This window comes from Cnephaeus nilssonii (genome assembly GCF_951640355.1).
Source record: "Cnephaeus nilssonii genome assembly, chromosome: X".
Classification (NCBI taxonomy): Eukaryota; Metazoa; Chordata; class Mammalia; order Chiroptera; family Vespertilionidae; genus Cnephaeus; species Cnephaeus nilssonii.
Window position 1 is genome coordinate 70,087,526 of NC_137071.1, and position 23,596 is coordinate 70,111,121.

At 43.7% G+C, this 23,596-nt stretch overlaps 1 protein-coding gene and 1 pseudogene across 2 annotated transcripts; one reads left to right on the forward strand and one right to left on the reverse strand.

Annotated features, from left to right (window-relative positions):
* Positions 1-9,387: 9,387 nt before the first annotated feature.
* Positions 9,388-10,432, reverse strand: LOC307095334 (tubulin alpha-1B chain-like; annotated as a pseudogene). The gene has a single exon. The product of its transcript is annotated as a tubulin alpha-1B chain-like (transcript).
* A 9,600-nt stretch (positions 10,433-20,032) lies between these two features.
* On the forward strand, positions 20,033-23,580 carry TCEAL4 (transcription elongation factor A like 4). Its single transcript, XM_079765528.1, has 3 exons — positions 20,033-20,156; positions 20,739-20,809; positions 21,140-23,580. Exon 3 carries the CDS (start codon positions 21,167-21,169, stop codon positions 21,794-21,796), a length of 630 nt encoding a protein of 209 aa, XP_079621654.1. The 5' UTR covers positions 20,033-20,156; positions 20,739-20,809; positions 21,140-21,166; the 3' UTR covers positions 21,797-23,580.
* The last annotated feature ends 16 nt before the right edge of the window (positions 23,581-23,596 follow it).

Below are 23,596 nucleotides of genomic sequence, written 5' to 3' on the forward strand. Positions count from 1 at the left end.
CCAATCATCCCTCATCTTTCTGGAGCTCCAAGAAGAGCCCAAACTCCCAGCTCATCAGGTATAGGTAAATTGAACCTACTAGACCCAAAGAGGCCAGAACAAAGGCATAGTCATTCAACAGGAAAGACTGTTTTTCTCTCACCTCACTCTAACACACAACTCATTTTTGTGATAGCATTCTTTATTACAGAAATAGCCCAGAAACTATTCCATAATATACATGGGTGTGTTTGGTGTCCTTTTTCTTTTAACATTCTTCATATTTTCTCTAAGAGATAGTGATAATCTTAAGGTTAAAACAAAAAATCTCTTTTAAAGTGGGGAAAAGATGGAATGGGAAGGAAATAAACATTTGTTGCTGGTCTATATGTTCTGTATACTCTGTAATCAGGATATCCTTTTACAGACTATAAGAGTAAGGCTCAGAGAGGTTAAGGGTTACACAACTAAGAGAAAGAGCTGCTATCATAATCCTCTTGTGCTTGACTCACAGGCCTGTGTTTGAAATGAGGCACTGAGTCTCCTCTTTATTTTATTTATTTTTTCTTTTTTTTTATTGAGGTATTATATGTGTACATATCTTACCATTACCCACCCACCCCACACCCACACATGCCCTCACCCCCCAGAGTTTTGCGTCCATTGTTTATGCTTATATGCATGCATACAAGTCCTTCGTTTGATTTCCTATCCCCCCCCCTCCCTAACTTTCCTCCTGTAATTTGAAAGTCCGTTTGTTGCTTTACTGTCTCTGTATCTATCTTTTTGTTCATCAGTTTATAATGTTCTTTATTATCCATAAATGAGTGAGATCATGTGGTATTTTTCTTTCATTGACTGGCTTATTTCACTTAGTATAATATTCTCCAATTCCATCCAGGTTGCTGCAAATGATGAGAATTCCTTCTTTTTTATGGCAGCATAGTATTCCATTGTGTAGATGTACCACAGTTTTCTGATCCAGTCATCTGCTGACGGGCACCTAGGCTGTTTCCAAATCTTAGCTATGGTAAATTGTGCTGCTATGAACATAGGGGTGCATATATCCTTTCTGATTGGTGTTTCTAGTTTCTTCGGATATATTCCCAGGAGTGGGATTACTGGGTCAAATGGGAGTTCCATTTTCAGTTTTTTGAGGAAACTCCATACTGTTCTCCACAGTGGCTGCACCAGTCTGCATTCCCACCAGCAGTGCACGAGGGTTCCTTTTTCTCCGCATCCTCGCCAACACTTGTTGTTTGTTGATTTGTTGATGATAGCCATTCTGACAGGTGTGAGATGGTACCGCATTGCTGTTTTGATTTGTATCTCTCGGATAATAAGTGACTTTGAGCATGTTTTCATGTGTCTCTTGGCCTTCCTTCTGTCTTCTTTTGAAAATATTCTGTTTAGGTCCGTTGCCCATTTTTTTTATTGGATCATTTATCTTCCTTTTATTAAGTTGAATAAGCTGCCTGTAGATGTTGGAGATTAAACCTTTATCAGTGCTAGCATTTGCAAATATGTTCTCCCATGCAGTGGGCTTTCTTGTTGTTTTGTTGATGGTTTCTTTTGCTGTAAAAAAGGTTTTTATTTTGATGTAGTCCCATTTGTTAATTTTCTCCTTAGCTTCCATTGCCCTAGGGGCAGTGTCAGTGAAGAAGTTCTTTTGGCATATGTCTGAGATTTTGTTGCCTGTGGATTCCTCTAGTATATGAGTCTCCTCTTTAGATGTACAATTTGGACAATGGGAACCTCCATACACAACTAGTTGGATTGTGTCCTGGTACATCAACTTTTCAGAGCAATTTGGTCATATGTAGCAGGTTGTACCTATCTGATAACACCTTAAATGGATCCACAAGTATATACCCAGACTCCTGGCAGGTGTTCTCATAGAGACCTATATAAGAAAGGTCTTTGCATTACTCTTTTTAAAAGCACAAATAAAAACCCCACAAATATCCATCAGCAGCCGAAACCAGTTTGGCTCAGTGGATAGAGCGTCGGCCTGTGGACTGAAGGGTCCCAGGTTCGATTCCGGTCAAGGGCATGTACATTGGTTGCGGGCACATCCCCAGTAGGAGGTGTGCAGGAGGCAGCTGGTCGATGTTTCTCTCTTATCGATGTTTCTAGCTCTCTATCCCTCTCCCTTCCTCTCTGTAAAAAATCAATAAAATATATTTAAAAAATATATATATCCATCAGCAGATTGTTCTGAATAAATAAATCATAGTACCATCACACAGCAAAAAACAATATACCAGTCAAAATGCATAAACTAGGGCTATAGCAACTAGAATATAGATGAAGCTCTGAAATAAAATGTGTGATGAAAATTGCAAGTTACACAATGACACTAGTTAAATCCATGTATATACTAGTATACTGGCAAAGACTTTCCTATAAAGTTTTATTAAATACAGATGTTTAGGACCCACTCCTGTTAACATAAGAAACATTCAAACCTGTAAAGAATTTTTGAGAGTTTATTTGAGCCAAGCTGTTGGCAATTGCCAGGAAGCAGAACCTCAACCCATTGAGACAATGCTCCTGAGAATGGTGGTTTTTCACCTATTTTTATAAATTACCATCAAAGGAGGAGATATAAGTGGGTTACATGAAATCCATTGGTGACAGATTAAAGAGGTGGGAAAAAGCAAAGTGGGGAAACCTCTGGGATTGGATAAAAAGTAAAATGATAGACACATGCTTCTTTTACATAGGTGGGCACAGGATGGTTAACAGTCAACAATTAACATGATAACAATAACAATGAGGGAATTTGTGGTCTGTGTCCCAGTGGTCTGTGCCCTGTGGGGTCTGGAAAAAAACGGGAAGTTACAAGTTACCCTGACATTCCACAGATAGGTTATTTTAGATGCAAAAAGAGAATAGGCTCAGTAAAGATCAAAGTTGATCTTCGTCAGGGAAGATACTGGCCTAGGACGTGACTACCCACTATCAACTGCTTTTTAATTAAAAGGTTTTAATTTCAGACCATCCTTTGTGGCTACTTTAGGTCTCTGAGTTTGCAAGACTACCACACAGGCCCTCCCTGAGTTAGTCAGGTTAGCAGGTGGCCCCTTTTTGTCCATACTCCAGACTTAATCTATTTGACTTTATCTTGGTATAGATTCTTACTGAATGCTTGGTATATTCATGGTATGTTATGTACATTATGTCCCTGGATTATTCTATGTTATATTTTTGGATTATTTTCCTTTATAAAAATTATGTTCATGTAATTTTGTAATCAAATATAACATTTATTGTCTTTGTAGAAAATAGGTATAATAATAATCCTAATACATATTTTTGTCTAAAACTTTGTGAATTGTCTTTATTATCATTGTTTTACAAGCCACAGAAAGAACAAAATTTCCTTGCCAGTTATTCTTGTTATAAGCTCATCAGCTCTTTCACTTCAGAAAATTACCATCAATAAATTAAACACAGCCATTTTAAGCCTATGTCATCTACTCCAATCTGACACCAATTCCAAAGTAGTTTTTTCCATACCACCCAACAATTTTCTGACACCAGCTAGTTATCCTACAGTTCAACTCAATTATGACACTATTTACCTGGACATATTGTCAGATACCCAGGTTAAGCACTCAGTCCTACAATACTCTCCTCACCAACTAAAAGTCCTGTGCTTCTGACCCATCAGTTATAGATATAAGGGTTCTGTAACTGGACAGTCAAGGGGTCTGGGCTTCCTATCACTACTTGTGCCAATTAAGCAGAGACAGGGTTGAATTGTATATGAGTGTTTATTCCAATAATGCAGGCAGTATGGGAGAGCAGCAGGTCATCCACAAAAAACTGGTCTGCTTCTCCTGATAAGCCAGCTGCTTATATTGGGTAGAAGGACAAAGATTTCATGGGAAAGTAAGAATTACAGGCATAGGAAAGTAGGCACGGGATAATCATCACAGGTTACAAGTCATGTGGGCTGGAGGGTTTGCAGAAGGCAGGCGCCTCCGGGACTAGATTATTTCAGCCACGAGTTTGTAAATTTTTCCATAATGATAGGCAGTTTTGGGGACAGGAGGATGGACTACATTCTGATGTTAGCACCCATGTCCCAGTGTTGTAGAAAACCGAAGAAACCCAGTGACGCTTAGAGAAATGGAGTTACACAGCTTTATTACGCCGGCGGTCTCAGAGGAGTTGTCTCCAGAGTCTGAGCAAACTAATATGATGGAAGCCCTTCTTTTATCCCCTTTTGGTTTCTTTGTCTCCCAAATATGGATGGGGACTTCCGGACCTTTCGTGGGCTTTGTACAAAGCCCCATGGGTTGGGATGGGGGTCTTGAGATCATATCTAAGGGCCTGGCCTGGCACCAGTGCTGATAACCCCCTCCTGGGGGTTGTGTGTTATTCATGGTTTATGGCCTCTGTAAAATGTGAGCATTTAGATAACAGGTCTTGCAAGACCAGATTGTGGAGGAAAGGGGCAGTGACTTAATTATAGGTTATCAAGAATGTACATTAGGTTACTGCACAGATTCAGATTGCTAGCCCCCCAAACATCAGGGTTACATTGGAATTAGCCTCTTAGCCTTCTCACTAGGGCGTACAACTCTCAGCCAGGTTAGGATATGCTTTCTGTAATCAGAACAGAACCATCACGGTTAACAGAGCATGAGTAATATTTCTTATCATTGTAGCTGGTCCCCAATATTCTTTTTTTAAAAATATATTTTATTGATTTTTTATAGATAGGAAGGGAGAGGGATAGAAAGCTAGAAACATCGATCAGCTGCCTCTTGCACACCTCCCACTGGGGATGTGCCCGCAACCAATGTACATGCCCTTGACCGGAATCGAACCTGGGACCCTTCAGTCCACAGGCCGACGCTCTATCCACTGAGCCAAACTAGTTTCGGCATGGTCCCCAATATTCTATTTCTACCTCTAACAGTTCCAATGACCCCAACTTAGGTTAGATTAATTTGCTATGGTGGCTCACAGAATTCAGAGAAACATTTTCTTACTTACTACCTTCTGGTTTATTTAAAAGGCTATAACTCTCAAACAGCCAGATGGAAGAGATGCATAGTGCAAGGTATGTGGGAAGGGGCACAGAGGTTCCTTGCCCTCTCCAGGTACACCACTCTCCCCCAATCCCCACATGTTCACCAATCTGGAAGCTCTCTGGCCCCATCCTTTTGAATTTTTATGAAGGCTTCAGCACCCACAATCCCCCCACTGCCCAAGGCGAATGATTGATTAAATCATTGGCTATTCGTGCTTGAATTTGATCTCTAGCCCCTCTCCCCTCTCCGAAGATGGGGGCGAGGGGTGGGACTAAAAGTTCCAACCCTCTAAACACTGGGCTGGTTCTCCTAGCAATAGCCCATCCCTGTTACCTAGAGGCATCCCAATCCACCTCCTTAACATAACAAAAGACACCTTTTTTTGGGGGGGGTTGTCATCACTTAGGAAATTTCAAGGGTTTTAGGAGCTTTGTACCAGGAACCAAATATATATATTTCTAATTATAAATCCCAATATCACATCTCGAATTGTTTTTGTTTTACTCTGATGCTTGCCTAAAGACTTGGAATCATCCACAGGCCAGAGATTGTGTTTTCAAGAAAGAACTGTCTCAGAGTCCTTTGGAAATGGATGTCAACACGTAGACAAGATGATTGATTTGGTTAGTAAAGAAAACAATGAGCCCTTTTTAGATTCAGACAGTGCATTACTTACATAGACATAAGAAGGATGAGTAGCCAAAGGTAGTTCCCTTGTCCCTAGTAATGGGAAAAAGAAAAGGGGCCAGATGAGTGCAGAATGGATAACAGGACATTCTGTTTCTGAGGCGTCAATGCTGTCCTGCAGCTGAAGTTTAGCCTACAGCTGTGTCTCTAAGGAGAGAGGTTGAAAGTCACTTCCCATCAGAATCCAGTAGGCAACAAAGAAACTTTCTGGGAAACCTCCTGCTAGATAGGCAAGGGGATGGTGAGTGTGAAATGTTGTGGTGGTAACAGCTGCTCAGAAGCCTTGCTTGCTCTTATGCTCTGGGAAGACCAAAAAGCGTTCTTCTGTTGTAGGCGGCAGGAACTGCACCAGATGTCTGACCGGTGGGATCAGATCAGATATGGGTTCAGCAAAGGTACTTGGGTTCTGGCTAGGAAAGAATTCAGAGCCAAGTCCCAAACTGTAAGAGAACATTTATTTAGTAAATCACAGAGGTAGAAGTAATTTCTAGAAGAAATGGATTTAGGAAACAAGTTATAGAGGTAAAGGAAAGCCCTTCCTTGGAGCTTGAGAATGAGGAAGCTAAAGGTAATGTGCCTGGGACAGGGAGGAGGAAAGGAAAGGGAAACTCATGGGCGTGCTCCCAGGAGGGAGAACCCAGAGGGACCTCAGAACTAAGGGTTTTAAGGGTGGAGATTTTAGGGGAGGTCCCAAGGGAAGATCTCAATAGTATATTCAGCAGTTTTCCAGGTGTTTCCTTTCAGGGTTGTGGTCTCCATTGATTGATTGGTGGGCACGGGGCAGGGTTCATTATTCAATGCAGCTGGTCCTGAGGTCAGCTGTGGCTAGTTCTGTTGCTTATGTGGGCCTGGAGCTGAAATACAACTGAAGTCTAAATGTTATCTCTAGGGAAGAAAGATCAGGGGGTACAAACCGCATGACCAGAGATATGCTAGGAGAGGAAAAGTCACCCTGGTGGGGAGGTTCCACCCTACAATTGATTGTCCATTGCTAGGCAGCTGGGGCTTTTCACCCTGGTAGCCTTCTGTACCTGGCCCTTCGTCCTTGTGAAGCATCCATCTTATATAAAAACTGCTGTTTGAAATTTTAACCCTGCTATTTGGCTTCTGTAATTGCTTGCTTACTTAAATAATAAGGAAAATAAGACTACTCCTACTTCAGAGAGGCCATTAAACCTTCCCCGGACAAAATTATCAGTGCTGGCACCTGGCCAGGCCTTTGGTTGAGGTCTCAAGGCCCCAGCACATAGGGGCTCTTTAAGAACTTGCAAAGGAGGCCAGAAACACCCCATATTTGGGAGACAAAGAAGGTAAAAACATATAAATAGGGAAAGTTCCTCCATGTTGGGGCACAGAATTTGAGAGACATTTTCCTCTGGGCCCACACGTAATAAATGTAACTCCATCTCTCTAAGTATTGCTTGGTTCTTCTCTGGTTTTCTGTAACACTTGCTCTGCTCAGGTCTAACTGCCTACCACACTTCCATTACTTAGATCAGTGGTCGGCAAACCGCGGCTCGTGAGCCACATGCGGCTCTTTGGCCCCTTGAGTGTGGCTCTTCCACAAAATACCACGGCCTGGGCGAGTCTATTTTGAAGAAGTGGTGTTAGAAGAAGTTTAAGTTTAAAAAATTTGGCTCTCAAAAGAAATTTCAATCGTTGTACTGTTGATATTTGGCTCTGTTGACTAATGAGTTTGCTGACCACTGACTTAGATGAACAATGGTTCAACCTTTGCCTATATGGCCAACATGGATACATGCAAAACTGTTAGGGTGCTGGAAATACGCTGTTATTACTGATTCAGGTTGTTTTAGTGATTAGGATGCAAGGGTGATTTCTTTCCTGGGTTCTTGTACAGATGGATTTGATGAATGAAGCCATGGATAAAAGGTGGTAGGTGAAAAGTACAGAAACTTTATTGTAATACTACCTCTAAAACCTTACTTCTAAATTCTAAGCTTAAGACTCTGTCCCCCTTGGCACAGGGGGTCACAGGGGTCACCAAAGAAAGGTGTCCTCTAAGTTCCTAATCCTAAGACTCTGTCCCTCCTGGATAGACAGAGGGGCCCCTAAGAAGGGTGACTGCTGTTTTCTTTGTCTCGAGGCATTAAACAGGCTGGAGACCCTCCTTTTCTCCTGTGGGACCTTAGCCCTGTAATCAGCTCCCACAACCCCCACATCCATACTTTTCCTCTTTTGGTCATCTTATCTGTTTAGGTTGGAGTCACTTTTGATTTTATTGTATGGCTTTCTCCCAGTTTTGCTGCCCTGGGGATGCTTTATCTTATAGCTCTCCCAGCTGATCAGGTCAGGGCTACTTTTGATCTAACTTATGGTCACTTTAATTGCTCAGGCCAGAAATATCCCTGTCCTTGGTTTATGGCTGTTTTAATTGCTCAGGCCAGAAATATTTCCATCTACCTGAATCCCTACCTCCTAAGGCAGGGGTCCTCAAACTTTTTAAACAGGGGGCCAGTTCACTGTCCCTCAGACCGTTGGAGGGCCGAACTATAGTTTAAAAAAAACAACCATGAACAAATTCCTATGCACACTGCACATATCTTATTTTGAAGTGAAAAAACAAAATGGCAAAAACACCCGCATGTGGCCCGCGAGCCGTAGTTTGAGGATGCCTGTCCTAAGGCATTTCTCTATCCTCTGTACAAGTAAGATAAGCACCCTGGCGTCTTCAAGTCCCCATCTATGCATTCCTCTCCCATGGACCCTCATTATTCCCTAAACCTTCCTAATTAAGCTAGCTAGCTAGCCTTGCATTACTGAGCAAGGGCCTGCTGTCTGATGGGCAAAGGAGCCTAAAGTAAGACACAGGCCTCTGAGAAAAAGAGATATTTATTTATTTATTTATTGCTGAGTCAACCCACAGGAAACAGGGGATACTGCTCAAATCTGTCTTCCTGATTTGGGGTCTGGACAAATTTTAAGGGTTAGGGAGAACAGGGTGGCATGAGGTAATGCTGGTGGGTGAAGTTTTGATTAAAGCATTTTGGAACTTGGCCAATTATGGTGTAGGGTCCAGGAGCAAGAGAAAGCACAAAGGAATTCCAATCTGTCAGGGTTTAACTGGTCAGTTCTGCATTTGTCCATATTTGGTCTAGGCACAGATCTTTCCTTTATTTTTCACTTAAGACAAGGAATATTTTATTTGAAACCATCAAAGATATAGACAGGTTAGGTCTATAACCAAATGAGTGTATACTCTCATATACAATTATTTGCTTATGTTTTAAAGCATAAGCAAATAATTGTATATGAGAGTATACACTGCTACATACAAATTAACTGATCAGACCACAACTTTTCAATGTTTAAAACAGAATAAGCTTCTCTGTAAAAAGCAACATCATTGTGACATTTTAACTTTAGCCTTCCTCTCCTTTCTCATGTTCTTCATTGACAGAATCTACACTAACATCCTCATACGCCTCCTCAAGGGCAGCCATATCCTCACAGGCCTCAAAACACTCTCCTTCCTCCATGCCCTCACCCACATACCAGTGGACAAAGGCATGCTTGGCATACAGCAGCTCAAACCTGTGATCCGGTAGAGCTCAAGCCTCAGCAATAGCTGAACTGTTTTTCAGGATGCACACAGCTCACTGTGCTTTGACCAGGTCTCCACCAGGTACCAGAGTGGGATGTTGGTAATTAATGCCAACTCTGAAGCCAAGGGGACATCAGTTCGCAAACTAGATGATGTGCTTGGTCTTGATGGTGGCAATGGCAGCATTGACATCTTTGGGAACCACATGGCCACAGTACAACAGGCAGCAAGCCATGTATTTACAGTGGTGAGGGTCACATTTCACCATCTTGTTGGCTGGTTCAAAGCACACACTGGTGAGCTCCACTACAGAAAGCTGTTCCTGGTAGGCTTTCTCAGCAGAGATGACAGGGGCATATATGGCCAGAGGGAAGTGGATATGGGGATAGGGCACCAGGTTTGTCTGAAATTGGATCAGATCAACATTCAGGGCTCCATCCAATCTGATGGAAGCAGTGATGGAGGACACAATTTGACTTAACAACCTATTCAGATTAGTATAAGTTGGCCTCTCAATATCCAGATTTATATGACAGATGTCATATATGGTCTCATTGTCAACCATGAAGGCACAGAGTGCTACAGGGTGGTGTGGGTGGTGAGGATGGAGTTGTAGGATTCAATTACACCTGTGGAAACCTGGGCAGCTGGGTAAATGGAGAACTCCAGCTTGGACTTCTTGCCATATCGACAGAGAGACGTTCCATCACCAGGGAAATGAACCCAGAACCACTTCCCCCCAAAGCTGTGGAAAAACAAGAAGCCCTGAAGACGTGTGCACTGGTCAGCCAGTTTCTGAATTCAGTCCAAGACAAGGTCAATGATCTCCTTGCCAATGGTGTAGTGCCCTTGGGCATAGTAATTGATAGCATCTTCTTTGCCTGTGATGAGCTGCTCAGTGTGGAAGAGCTTGAAGTAGGTAGCAATGGGAACTTCATCGATGACTATGGGTTCCAGGTCTACAAACACTGCCCTGGACACATGCTTTCCAGTGCCTGTATCACTGAAGATGTTAAAGGAGTCATCTCTACCCACCCCCTTTGGTCTTGTCACTTGGCATCTGGCCATTAGGGTAGATGTCATATTCTAGGCAGCAGAGCTCCCAGCAGGCATTGCCAATCTGGACATAAGTCTGGCCAGTGTGGATGAAGATTCACTCATGCATGGTTGCTACTTAGCAGCTGCTGAGCAGATGGTGGAGAGGAAGAGGAGAGGTTGTTGCTTCTTACCCAGGTATTTCTTTTTTTAAAATATATATTTTTATTGATTTCAGAGAGGAAGGGAGAGGGGGAGAGAGATAGAAACATCAACGATGAGAAAGAATCATTGATCGGCTGCCTCCTGCACACCCCATACTGGGGATCGAACCTGCAACCCGGGTACGTGCCCTTGACCAGAATCGAACCTGGGACCCTTCAGTTCACAGGCTGATGCTCTATCCACTGTGCCAAACCAGCTAGGGCCCCAGATATTTCTTATTGAAGAGCTCTGATGGCCACACTGCCATTACTTGAGTTCTGTAGACTAAAGATTCTTAGTTCTAGGGTCATGCGACAGGGTTGGCATATAGATTCTTATATCTATTCCTGCACTAAATGTGTTGTTATTGTGGTACATACTAGTAATATATCTCTGGAAAATTATGCCATAGTGTCATGAGAGAATGAGAGTAAAAAAAGTAAATAACATTATCTTACAGACCCTGTGAAAGGTTGACCTAGAAGAATAACTACTAGTAAAAGAATTAACTGTTTAGTAAAGTGATACAATGTAACATTGAACAAAACATTTTTATTTTGAACAAGCATGTCAAACTCAAAGGCCAACACGGGCCAAATAAAAAGGTTTAAGTTTATGTGGGCCTCAAAAAAACAAAAGCTTCAATTTTCATAGAAATGTAGGTTTATTTCGATAGAGACATGCTGAATACAAAGGGCTGAAATAAATGAGGAATCATTAACATAAAATAATAGAACATTTAAATAAAAATTTATCTTTTTTCTTAAATATATTTTATTGATTTTTTTACAGAGAGGAAGAGAGAGGGATAGAGAGTTAGAAACATCAATGAGAGAGAAACATCGATCAGCTGCCTCTTGCACACCCCCTACTGGGGATGTGCCTGCAACCAAGGTACATGCCCTTGACCGGAATCGAACCTGGGACCCTTGAGTCCGCAGGCCAAAGCTCTATCCACTGAGCCAAACCGGTTTCGGCTATCTTTTTTCTTGAACATTAACTTACCAGACACTGAATAACTGCAAAAATTAATAAGTGTAACGCAAATAAACCTATTTTTCTTGTTCTCCAAAAGCAAAATATTTCCTGTTGTGCACACCAAACAAGTCAGTCCAAGACTAATGACGTGACAATTGGCTAAAATATTCGCTACTAGTATTAGTGGAAATGGTGCGCCTGCGCATAAGGCGCGTAAGGGAAATGAATGCAATACAATTATAGTAATCAGTCATTAGCGAACGTTGTAGTTCGTTATTAATAATTATGTATAACAGGATATTGTAAAAATTAAGTTACGAAATATTTATTAAAATGTTTCTTACATGCTGTTATATTGGCTGGGCCACAAAGATATTCGTTGTGGGCCACATGCGGCCCGTGGGCCGTGAGCTTGACATGCTTGAATTAGACTATAAATATAGTAAAATAAAATCAGTAATAATTATTTAATTGTAAAAAAAAGATGTTTTAATATTAACAGAATGCCACACTTCGAAAAATAAAGATCAGACCCTGCTGGAATATAGTTACTATTATGAAAACTGAGGTCGCTCTGAATAGAGCCTTTGGGTTGCAATGCTCAGATGGTCAGAGGCAGCTCATTTGTAGCTGGTGTACCTGAGAACAGTCTTGGTGGCCTCAGACAATGAGTGCTTGCCAATCTCCCCAGGGGCAGGTGCATGGCCGGCAGTCTTGATCTCTCTGGAGGTGATGGTAGAGTGCTGATTGGAGTGGGCCCAAGAAGGAGACATAGTATGAAATGCATTTAATGATATCATTACAAAAATGATTCACGATACGTTTGATGTTTAATGAATTGCCAATATTGGGGTGAACCTGCTTCAAAACATTGTAGGTGAAGTAAATGTCTTAGGGAAACTCTTACAAATCTCCCCCTTCTCTGTATTGGAAGTGGCTTTTTTGATGCCTTTCTTGGAAAAGATAAATTTAGAAGACTGCTCAGCCATGACAGACATGGTTTTCCAGTACCCTGGAATGAAAGAAAAAAGTGGTTGTAAGCCAGTGGTGTCTATTTCTATACACCCTGTATGCAAATAAGGCCTTAGATAAATACAACATTTGATTGGATTAAATGTAATGCAGAAAGCCCTGACAACAAACCTACTGATATTAAATATGATTGGATGGTTCTATGGGTAAGAGTCAATTCAAAGGTATGGAATAAGCTGATTATCTAAACGCTTCCCATACTCTTCATTGCAAGCACTATGAAGATGCTATTGTCCTGGCCGTTGTAGTTCAGTGGTTAGAGGGTAGGTCCATGCACCGAAGGGTGGCAGGTTCCATACCCCGTCTGGATGGGGCGTGTGCAAGACAACCAATGATGTGTCTCTCTCACATTGATGCTTCTATCTCTCCCTCCCTTTTTCTCCCCCTACCCCCACTCTCTCTATCTAAAAAAAAAAGTAATGAAAAAAAAATATCCTCCAGTGAGGATTAATAACAACAACAAAAATGTAAAAATGTCAGCTTTCAGTTCTTGAGAGTTCTGACCTCCTGTAACCCTGGTTCACAATGCCAAAAGAATAACATTTCCTAATCCAAAGTCATGAAGAATTACACCTATATGTTCATCTAAGAGTGTAAGAGGTTTAGCTCTTACATTTAGGACTTTGATTTATTTTGAATTAAGTTTAATATATGGTGTGATGTGGGTGTCCAAATACATTTTTTTGAATGTGGATAGCTAGCTGTCTCCACATCATTTGTTGAAAGAACTATTCTTTCACCATTGGATTTTCTTGGCACTCTGGTTGTAAATCAATTGACTGTAAATGTAAGAGTTTATTTCCAGACTCTCAATTCTATTCCATTGACCTGCATGTTCTTGTGCCATTACTACACTGTCTTGATTCCTGTAGCTTTATAGTAAGTTTTGAAATCTGGAAGTGTGAGGCCTCTAACTTTGTTCTTTTTTTTTTTTCCAAAATTGTCTATTCTGAGTTTCTTGCCTTTCCATATGAATTTTGCGATCAGTTTGTCAATTTCTGCAAAGAAGCCAGCTGAGATTTTCATAGAGATTGTGTTGAGTCCATAGATCAATTTGGGAAATGTCCATCTTAACAATATTAAGTTTTCTACTCTATGAACATAGGCAGTCTTTCCATTTACCTAGGTATTCTTTAATTTCTTTCAACAATATATTTATAGGTGTGTGTTTTTTTGCCACATTGCTGAACTCATTAGCTCTCATAGTTCTTTGGTGGATTCCTTGAGATTATCTGTATACAAAATCATGTCATCTGCAACTAGAGATAATTTTACTTCTTTCTTTTCAATCTGGATGCCTTTTATTTCATTTTTCTTGTCTATTCTGAAAAGAATTTGAGGATATATCAGAAAATAAGGCTCTATATTTTCCTTTAACTATTTAACTAATTATACAAATATGCCAGAAGCCAATTCCAGCAGATCAGCAGGGCTGAATCATCTGGGAATGGCTAAAGGCATTTCCCCAAACCTGAAAAGGATGCATAAAATGATTGCTTGCTGCCAGACAGCTGAGGGCATCTCAATCTTCATGTTATTGCCTCCTGTTGGCCAAACACCTGAACAGCCAAAGGCAATTCCCCAATCTAACAATGGATTCTGTACCTAACCCTACCCTTTGATGTGTATATCTCCACCTTGCCTTAGGACAAATTGTGTTAATAAAAAGCAAGGGGTCCTGAGACAAGGAGAGCTTGGTTCCTTTAGCTAAGTCTTCTCTGACTCACCATGATGCCTTTCAAAATTATGTTTCGTCTCTGGACTCTTGATTAATTTACGCACAGCGCCTTCTCCAGGTTCCTGAACCCTTCTAGATGCCGGATCAAGACCCCCAGTGTTACAAATATACTTTCTGCAATAACCTAATTTTTACAACTGATCAGAAATGCTTCTTTATCACATACTAAACACTTGTTAGGTATTTGGGGATGTTAGTTGGCTCTCTCTGTTTTATTCCTCTTACTATGCTTGTTCCAGTACTAAATTCCATTAAGATTGTAGCTTTATAAGTCATTCTGCTTTGTTTAAATATGAGTTTCTGAGGAACCAAGATGGCAGTGTAAGTAAATGCATGTACTCGCCACCTCCCACAACCACATCAAAATTACAACTAAAATACAGAACAACCATCATCCAGACCAGCTGAAATCTGGCTGAATGGAAATCCTACAACTAGACAAGTAAAGAAGAAAGCACACTGAGACTGGAAGGAGGGGCAGAGGCACAGGCTGGGCTGGGCTGGCACCCATATAGGCTGATTTTTTAATCAGGAAGATCATCTCTGCAGAGGCTGAGTTCCAGAACTGGGAGGAGAAATCCCTGTAACTATAGACTGTAAAAAGCAGCAGGCATTGTGGCTAAGAGACACAGAGGCTGCTGGAGACCCAGCTGTTCATTTTAAAGGACTGGTGTACGAGTGCACATGAACTCAATACCTCACACCTGGCAGCTCATGGGGACCCAGACACATATGGAGAGAAACTGGACTGTCTGGGAAAGGCAGCAGGAACCCAGGGGCAGCTTTCTCCCAAACAGGGCATACTTGCAGGGGTCATTGTTCTTGTGCTAGGACCTTTCCTGTTGCAGGGCTGACTGGCAGCCATATCTGAGTCTCCATCAGCATGGAACACACTGTTAACTCCACACTGGGGAGTCCCTGAGACCCCACCCCATCCAATTTGCAGCCCTACCCAAGCTGTTTGCAGCAGCTTTTCCATATGAATGGCCTGTCCTGGTGCAGGCTTCAGACTTTGCTAAAAATCTCTCAAACAAGCTGCAGCTGGTGACAGCATGCCCCAAACCTATCTATAAAAGGCCCAAGACCTGGCACTAGCACCAGCCTGCCTTGTTTCACAGTTGGGCCTTGCCTCCTGCATAGCAGCTCTCCCATTGCAATCACAGCCAATTTGCCTGGAGGTCAACTCCTCCCAGAGATGACAACAGCAACCTAGACTCAACTATAAGACTGTGCACACAGCCCACACAGGGTGCATCTAGAGTGCCCAGCTCAGGTAACTAGGGAGGTTGAGCCATTGGGCCCTACAGGACATCTACTACACAAGGCCACTCTACCAATTCCAGGAGACATAGTAGCTCTACCTAATACATAGAAACAAACCCAGGGAAGCAGCCAAAATGCAGAGACAAAGAAACATGTCACTAATGAAAGAAATGGAAGCAAGCAAACTACTGGATACAGAGTTCAAAACTACGGTTACAAGGTTACTCAAGGATCTTCATGAGAGCTTCAAGGAACTTAGTGAGACTTTCAAGGACCTTAGTGAGAATTTCAATAACATGAAAAAGAACAGCAGAAATTAAGCATACACTAACTGAAATAAAGAACAATTTACAGGGATTCAACAGTAGAGTAGAGGATTCTGGGAATCAAGTCAACAATTTGGAATATGAAGAAGCAAAAACAAAACAAAACAAAACACTCAATCAGAAGAGCAAAAAGATAAAAGAATCCAAAAATATGTAGATAATGTAAGGAGCCTCTGGAACAACTTCAGGCATACCAACATTGGCATTATGGGGGTGCCAGAAGAAGAAGAGAGAGAGCAAGAAATTGAAAACCTATTTGAAGAAATAATGACAGAAAACTTCCCCCACCTGGTGAAAGAAATAGACTTACAAGTTCAGGAAGTGCAAAGAGTCCCAAACAAGAGGAACCCAAAGAGGCCCACACAAGACACATCATAATTAAAATGCCAAGGGTTAAAGACAAAGAGAGAATCTTAAAAGCTGCAAGAGAAAAGCAGTTAGTTACCTACAAGGGACCGCCCATAAGACTGTCAGCTGATTTCTCAACAGAAACTTTGCAGGCCAGACGGGAGTGGCAAGAAATATTCAAAGTGATGAATAGTAAGGTCCTATAACCAAGATTACTCTACCCAGCAAAGCTCTCATTTAGAATTGAGGGCCAGATAAAGAGCTTCTTAGCAAAAGGAGTTCATCACCACCAAACAAGTATTATATGAAACTAGTAGCCTGTTTGCACGAAGATTCGTGCAATAGACCTTCATTCACCTGGCTGCCTGCACCAGTTTTCTGCCGGCACCAGGGACCCAGGCCTTGGCTGTGGCCACCGCCTTCTGCCTTTTTCAGGGTTGGGGCTTGGCCCGGGCGGTGGCCTTGGGCTCGGCGGCACCCAACATCCTTGCTAAGGATCGCAGAAGCCAACCCCCAGTGGTTTCCTGCGATCCGTGCAGGCTGCCCACTGGTGCCCAAGGCCGGGAAAGCCTCCACCCCAGGCTTTCCTGGCCTTGGGCTCGCTGCACCCAGCGTCCCTGCTACCGATCACAGGAGCCGACCCCCAGTGGTTTCCTGCGATCGGTGCAGGCTCCCCGCTGGTGCCCAAGGCCCGGAAAGCCTCGGCCCCCGGGACCCCCGGGAGGGGCGGGAGGGGCAGGGCCACGCCCCCCCAGTTGGCCGATCAACCCCGGGACCCCCGGGAGGGGCGGGAGGGGCCCGGACATGCCCCCCCAGGTGGCCGATCGACCCCCGGACCCCCGGGAGGGGCGGGAGGGGCCGGGCCACGCCCCCCCTGGTGGCTGATCGCCTCCGGGAACCCCGGGAGAGGCGGGAGGGGCGGGAGGGGCCCGGGCACGCCCCCCTAGGTGGCCGATGGCCCCAGGCACCCCCGGGAGTGGCGGTATGGGTCTGGCCACGCCCCCCAGGTGCCGATGGGCCTGGCCACGTCCCCCCGGGGTGCCGATGGCCCCAGGCACCCCCGGGAGCGGCAGCATGGGCCCGGCCACGCCCCCCTGGGGGTGCCGATGGGCCCGGCCACGTCCCCCGGGGTGCCGATCGCCCCAGGCACCCCCAGGAGCGGCAGCATGGGCCCGGCCACTGGGCACCGCCATCTTGATCTTCTCAACGGCGGATATGCCACCCGGAGTCCCGCCCCCAGCCTCCTGCCGGCCCAATCGTGGGCATAGCGGAGGTGCGGTCAATTTGCATGTTTCTCTATTATAAGGTAAGATGTTGAAGGGTATAGAAGGAGGAGGAGAAGGAGGAGGAGGAGGAAGAGGAGGAGGAGGAGGAGGAGGAGGAGGAGGAGGAAGAGGAGAAGGGATTAACAAATATAAACAATAAAATGGCAACAAATACATATCTATCAACAATCAAATCTAAAAATCAAAATAAATCAATAAAAATCGAATGAACAAAATAAACTGGCGAATAAAACAAAATCAGAGGCATGGAAGCATGGAACAGACTGATGAATCTCAGAGGGAAGGGGGAAGAAATTAATCAAAGATCTTACCTATGGACACAGACAGTAGGGTAGTGAAGGCCTGGGGCTGGGCAGGAACCGGGTGGAGGGGACAATGGGGGTGGGTGGGCATCTGCAATAGTCTCAATAATACAGATTTTTTTTTTAAAGAAAGAAATATGAGTTCCCACCCAGCCAGTATGGCTCAGTGGTTGAGAATCGACTTATGAACCAGGAGGTCACTGTTTGATTCCCAATCAGGGCACATGCCCTAGTTGCTGGCTCGATCGCCAGTGGAGGCATGCAGGAGGCAGCCAGTCAATGATTCTCTCTCATCATTGATGTTTCTATCTTTCTCTCCCTCTCCCTTGGGATTATGACAGTTAATTATATTTACTGTATATTGAGCACTTAACATAAAAAATGATTATTTTTCTAAACCAAGTATCCAAAGATAACCAAGGTAAACAAATGTACTAAGAAGAGCCCTGCCCGGTTTGGCTCAGTGGATAGAGCGTCAGCCTGCGGACTGAAGGGTCCCAGGTTCGATTCCGGTCAAGGGCATGTACCTTGGTTGCGGGCACATCCCCAGTGGGGGGATGTGCAAGAGGCAGCTGATCGATATTTCTCTCTCATCGATGTTTCTACCTCTCTGTCCCTCTCCCTTCCTCTCTGTAAAAAATAAAAAATCAATAAAATGTATTTAAAAACAAAATGTACTAAGAAGATTATGTAACTAAATCTGTACTGATAGACAATTTTGATGTTCCATTTCCCCCCATTATAAACAAAGCCTACAGAATCACTCCTGAAGCCTTAGTTTCAGCAAAGAATAAATGTGTAATAAACAATTGTTATGGGAATTTTAAAATATAGAATTATTTTAAAACATAAGATTATATTTTAATGCATTATCATCTCCCTGGAAAAATATTGAAAGTGGAATTACTGAACCAAAATATCAAATATTTTTATTTTGTTAATCCTCACCTGAGGGTATTTTTCCATTGATTTTTAGGGAGAGTGGAAGAGAGAGGGAAAGACAGAAAGAAACATCGATGTGCGAGAAACACATTGATTGGTTGCCTCCTTAAGCCCTAGACCAGGGCCGGGGCCAGGGAGGAGCCTGCAACCAAGGTATGTGCCCTTTGGTCTGCAGGCTGATGCTCTATCCACTGAACCAAACCGGCTAGGGCAAATATTTTTATTTTTAAACCATATAGAAAATTGCCCTTCAGAAAAATTTTACCAACACACTCAACAAGGGCAGGGAAAAGTGCATGTGTTCCCCAGTCCCTCAACAAATCTATTACACAGTTTCTTGTAATCAAACCTATCACTGTTGTCCTTTTTTTTTTCTTTTTTTAATCCTCACCCAGAGGATAATTTTCCATTGATTTTAGAGAGAGTGGAAGAGAGAGGGAAAGACAGAGAGAAATATCGCTGCCGGCTAGGGCACTGTTTTCCTTAAGTGTTCACCTCTGTTATTATATTTTTAAAAGCCTTCCACACAAAAAGCTTATGTGGAAATGGTGGCTACTTACTCAAATCTTGTTATAACAAGAGAGTCAGCCACTTTCACTTGTGTTTGGCAAACTTAAAGGCAGGCAGGGGGATAGGAAAGCTTTAGAGAGAAAACAGGGAAGCCTTCAGGTACTCTGATTGGAGGTCATTGGCATGAGGAACCTGAAGGAACGTTAACTAGAAGCAAGGCATTTTTTATGACTGAGTTGGCTGCAGTCATTCTTCAAGTCCTGAAGTTTGAAGCCGAGGCTGTTTGGCTTCTTGGGCTGCTCGCTGTAGAGGTTGCGGGTCACAGTTCTATTGTCATATATGGTCTGGTCATTGTGTTATATGCAATCATTCTTTTATTTTGCCTCAAATGTAATTTCATTTAGATTTAAATACTAATTCATTAGAAAATGTATGTTTGTGCATGTAAGGAAAAAAGAAACGTTTCATTTTGAGGGAAATATTGTTCCTATTTTTTTTCTCAATGCAACTTTCTACTCTTTGTACAATATTAAAGTTCACATTCTTACCATTTTATGGGGGTTGGTCTACGTTCTTTCAATGGAATTGAAGAGCAATATTCTTAAGACTCTTCCCCTGGGCAGCCCAACCCATTGAAGAAAAAAAGTCTCCGCGGTTTTCACTAAAATTCTTTCTTTGACAAACTTCTCAAGAAGAGGTAAAGGACAAAAGGGCCCAGGGAGGTAAGGGGGACTGGGGGAAAGAGGCGGTGGCGGCTGGCAGTCCCCGGCTAGTGGGCGGGGCTCGGGGGACGCACGCTCACGTGACCTGCCGGGCGCAGCTGTGGGCACCAGTCCGGGTGCCCGCCTTCCTTCGCTGCGGTCGGACCCGGCGCTGTCTGCGAACTCCTAATTGTTGCTCCAGGTTCTTTCAGGTCAGTGCGAGGGCCTTCCTCGCTGCCTGCGGAATACTGGAATGGGCGAGAAGGAATGGGCACGGAAAGGGGAAAGGTTGGGGATGGGGAAGGGGTGGAGGGAAGCCGGCCTGACTGTAGCTAGAGATGGCGGTGGGGAAATGGCTAAGAGGGAGCGAGCGGCCGATGGGTGGAGGGTGGGAAAGGCGGACACCCCCAAGCACCCGTGCCCCCTCTCTCTGCACCCCCTTCTCGCTGCCCTCCGTCCATTTTGGAGCCGGAGATGGTGAACTGGGGGACACCCCAGCAGTGAGACCGTGGAGATTAACCCCCTCGCCTACTCTGTGCGTAGAGAAAAAAAGTTGACCTTCATGGTGGGGAGGCGAGTTGCCTCAGGGAGAGAAGGACGCAGAGATCCAAATTAGGGTGGGAAACATCCTGGTCTGGCGCCCCAGGCTTGAAAAGAAATGGCAAGAAATGGCGCCTGCGGTGTGGGGAGCATCGGGGAGGAAAACGTTGGGTGACTAGGGCCAGGATTCAGGAAAGGTATCGGAGTCCCTGTGCATCCACCGAACGCCCAGCTCCTGTCTCCCCTGTCTGCAGGTCTGCGTGTCTGTTGTTCTCTGCACTCGGCTAGGCTATAAAAGGAAGGAACCTGTCCAGAATTCCTGCAGGTCAGTTAAAGGAGGGGTGTCCCAAAGGGGTCGGGAGTGTGGGCGGCACGTCCCAAGCAGAATTTGGGGCCCCACTGTCCACCTCCAACACATTTACACACACACTGCCACGCAAATGTAGAGAAAATGGCAGGGCCTGCCAGAGAATTGGTTGGCTCACGTGTGTGGAAGGAATGGTGAGGAAAGGGTGGTAGAGGAGGGCGGGGCCCGGTTAGGGGAACCCTGACAAGGGGCAAGATGCCAGTACTATCCAGACCTGCATTCCACCCGAAGTCCTCAGTCTCCCTTGTCTCCTCTGTATCTCCTCCCTCTCCCCAACCCCACCCCCAGGACAGGAAAAGGAGGGGCCATCTCAACATGGAAAAACTCTGCAGTGTAAATGAAGGAATGCCTGAGAATCAAGGAAAGATGGAAAATGAACAGCCTCAGAATGCTGCAAAGCCAGAAGTAGCTGATACTCTGGAAGACAAGGAAAAGTTAGAAAATGAAGGAAAGATAGAAAACAGGGGAGAGACAGAAGATGAGGAAATACTAGCTAAGGAGAAGCCAGAGAAGGAGGGAAAACCAGTGATAGAGGGAAAGTCAGAGAGCCAGGGAAAACCAAAAGAAGAAGGAAAACCAGAGAGTGAGGGAAAGCCAAAAGAAGAAGGAAAACCAGCCATCGAACCAAGGGCTGGAGGAAAGCGCCCAGCTGGGGATGATGTGCCCAGGAAAGCCAAAAGAAAAACCAACAAGGGGCTGGCGCAGTGCCTCAAGGAATACAAAGAGGCCATACACGATATGCATTTGAGCAATGAGGAGATGATAAGAGAATTTGACGAGATGGCTAGGGTAGAGGATGAGGTGAAGAAAACCAGACAGAAATTGGGGGGGTTTATGTGGATGCAAAAAAGTTTACAGGACCCCTTCCACCCCAGAGGCCCTAGGGAACTCAGGGGTGGCTGTAGGGCCCCACAAAGGGGCTTTGAAGACATTCCTTTTGTGTAGTGCCCGTGGCAGGCATTTGCCAGGCCCAGGGCTTTAACCTTATGCTAATATTTTGCTTTAGTAGTCACTCTTGTTATCCAGCTGCAGCCCTCTATGTTTCAGTAGCAGATTTTTGTCCATTGCATGGAATAATGTTTATGATGCATTGTAAAATTAAAAAGAAAAATTTGCAGAACCATATATATGGCATCAGTGCGATTTTTGTAAAGCTGCAAAGATATTGACCTAATGATCTATGTACAAGAAAAAAAAAACTGAAAGCTATGTCTACTAAAAGATTAATAGTGGTTATCTGTGGGTAATTTTTTTTGTTCATATTACTTTCATCATAAAAATAATGAAAGATAAAAAATAGGAAAACAATACCAAGCAATCAAAAGAACAGTTCTGTGCTTATGAAAAACCTGGGGACACTTAAAATTCTTATCAGCATGTGAAATGGTAAGTAAAACACTACTTCTGGGACTCAAAGTTGTGGTAGAATCAACCTCATAGTTACATATGCATTGTTGCAAGGGATAGTCTTGTCATCTGTGAATTGGGGATAAAACTTGCCTTCCAGGACTGCGGAGAAGATCAGATTAGATATTGAGTATGGCTGTATTGGGCTAGCTACTACCCTCTCCCCTGCACTAGCAGGACCAGAGCCCCTGAATTTTCCCTGTTTTTGATGTTTGGGAGAGGATTAAGGGAGGTTCCACTTGTGTCCAGGAATAAGTCCAGGTAGCTGAGGGTAGTTGCCACTCTTTCCTGGTTAATGCCATGTCTCTTGGGCATTGTGCCTCATCTCATGGGTCCTGCACCCTCCTAAGGCCCCTATTGTTGGTGGGCTGGAGATCATGATGGACTAAAGCAGTACAGTATCTCAACAGAAGGGTGGAGAATTCTCTGTCTACAATAGAGTTAACCCTAACTCGGGTGGGTAGTACCCATTTGTCACTTGGACCTAAATATTTTATAAAGTTCCTAGAAAACACTCCTTTCCAAGTTTTTCGTTGGTTTGTGTGTGTTTTTGCATACAGCAGTCTCCACTGGATTTAGATACTGGGGTTTGAGCCAGGAGAAAAATCTGAGTGACCAGATGCTGTGCTATTCTCACCTGTTAATCTCTTGTCTGCTGACTCTTTTTTTCTTAGAAGGAATAGTCTCCCAGGAAATTTCTGTTAAGCTCTGCCTTACCATTTTAACAGGCCCATGTGGTCCCCCCCTCCTCGGTTCTTCATTAGCCTTTTGTTAATTTATATTGTTTTAAAATAAAGTTATTTTAGGGCAGTCGTAGATTTTTACAGAATTATTGCAAAGATGGTAGAGTTCTGTGTACCCCATACTCAGTAGCCCCTATTTTTAAATTGATTTTTAGAGAGAGAGAAAATATTGATGTGAGAGGGAAACATGATCAGCTCTCTCCTGCACAACCCCTCCTGGGGATCAAGCCAGGAAAGTCAGGCATGTGCCCTGACTGGAATCGAACCAGCAACCTTTCAGTGCACAGGACAATGACTAACCCACTGAGCCACACCCACCAGACTCAATATCCCCTATTTTTAACATTTAAACAGTATGGTATATTTGCAACAATGAACCAACATTAATACATTATTATTTACCAAAGTATACATTGTATGCCTATTTCCTCAGTTTTTCCCTAATGTCCTTTTCCTGTTCCAGGATCCCATCCAGGATAGATACCACCTTATATTTAGTCATCCTTGTCTCAGGCTCCTCTTGGCTGTGACGTTTCTCAGATTTTTTCTGTTTTTGATGCCCTTGACACCCTTGAGAGGTACTGGTTGGGTATTT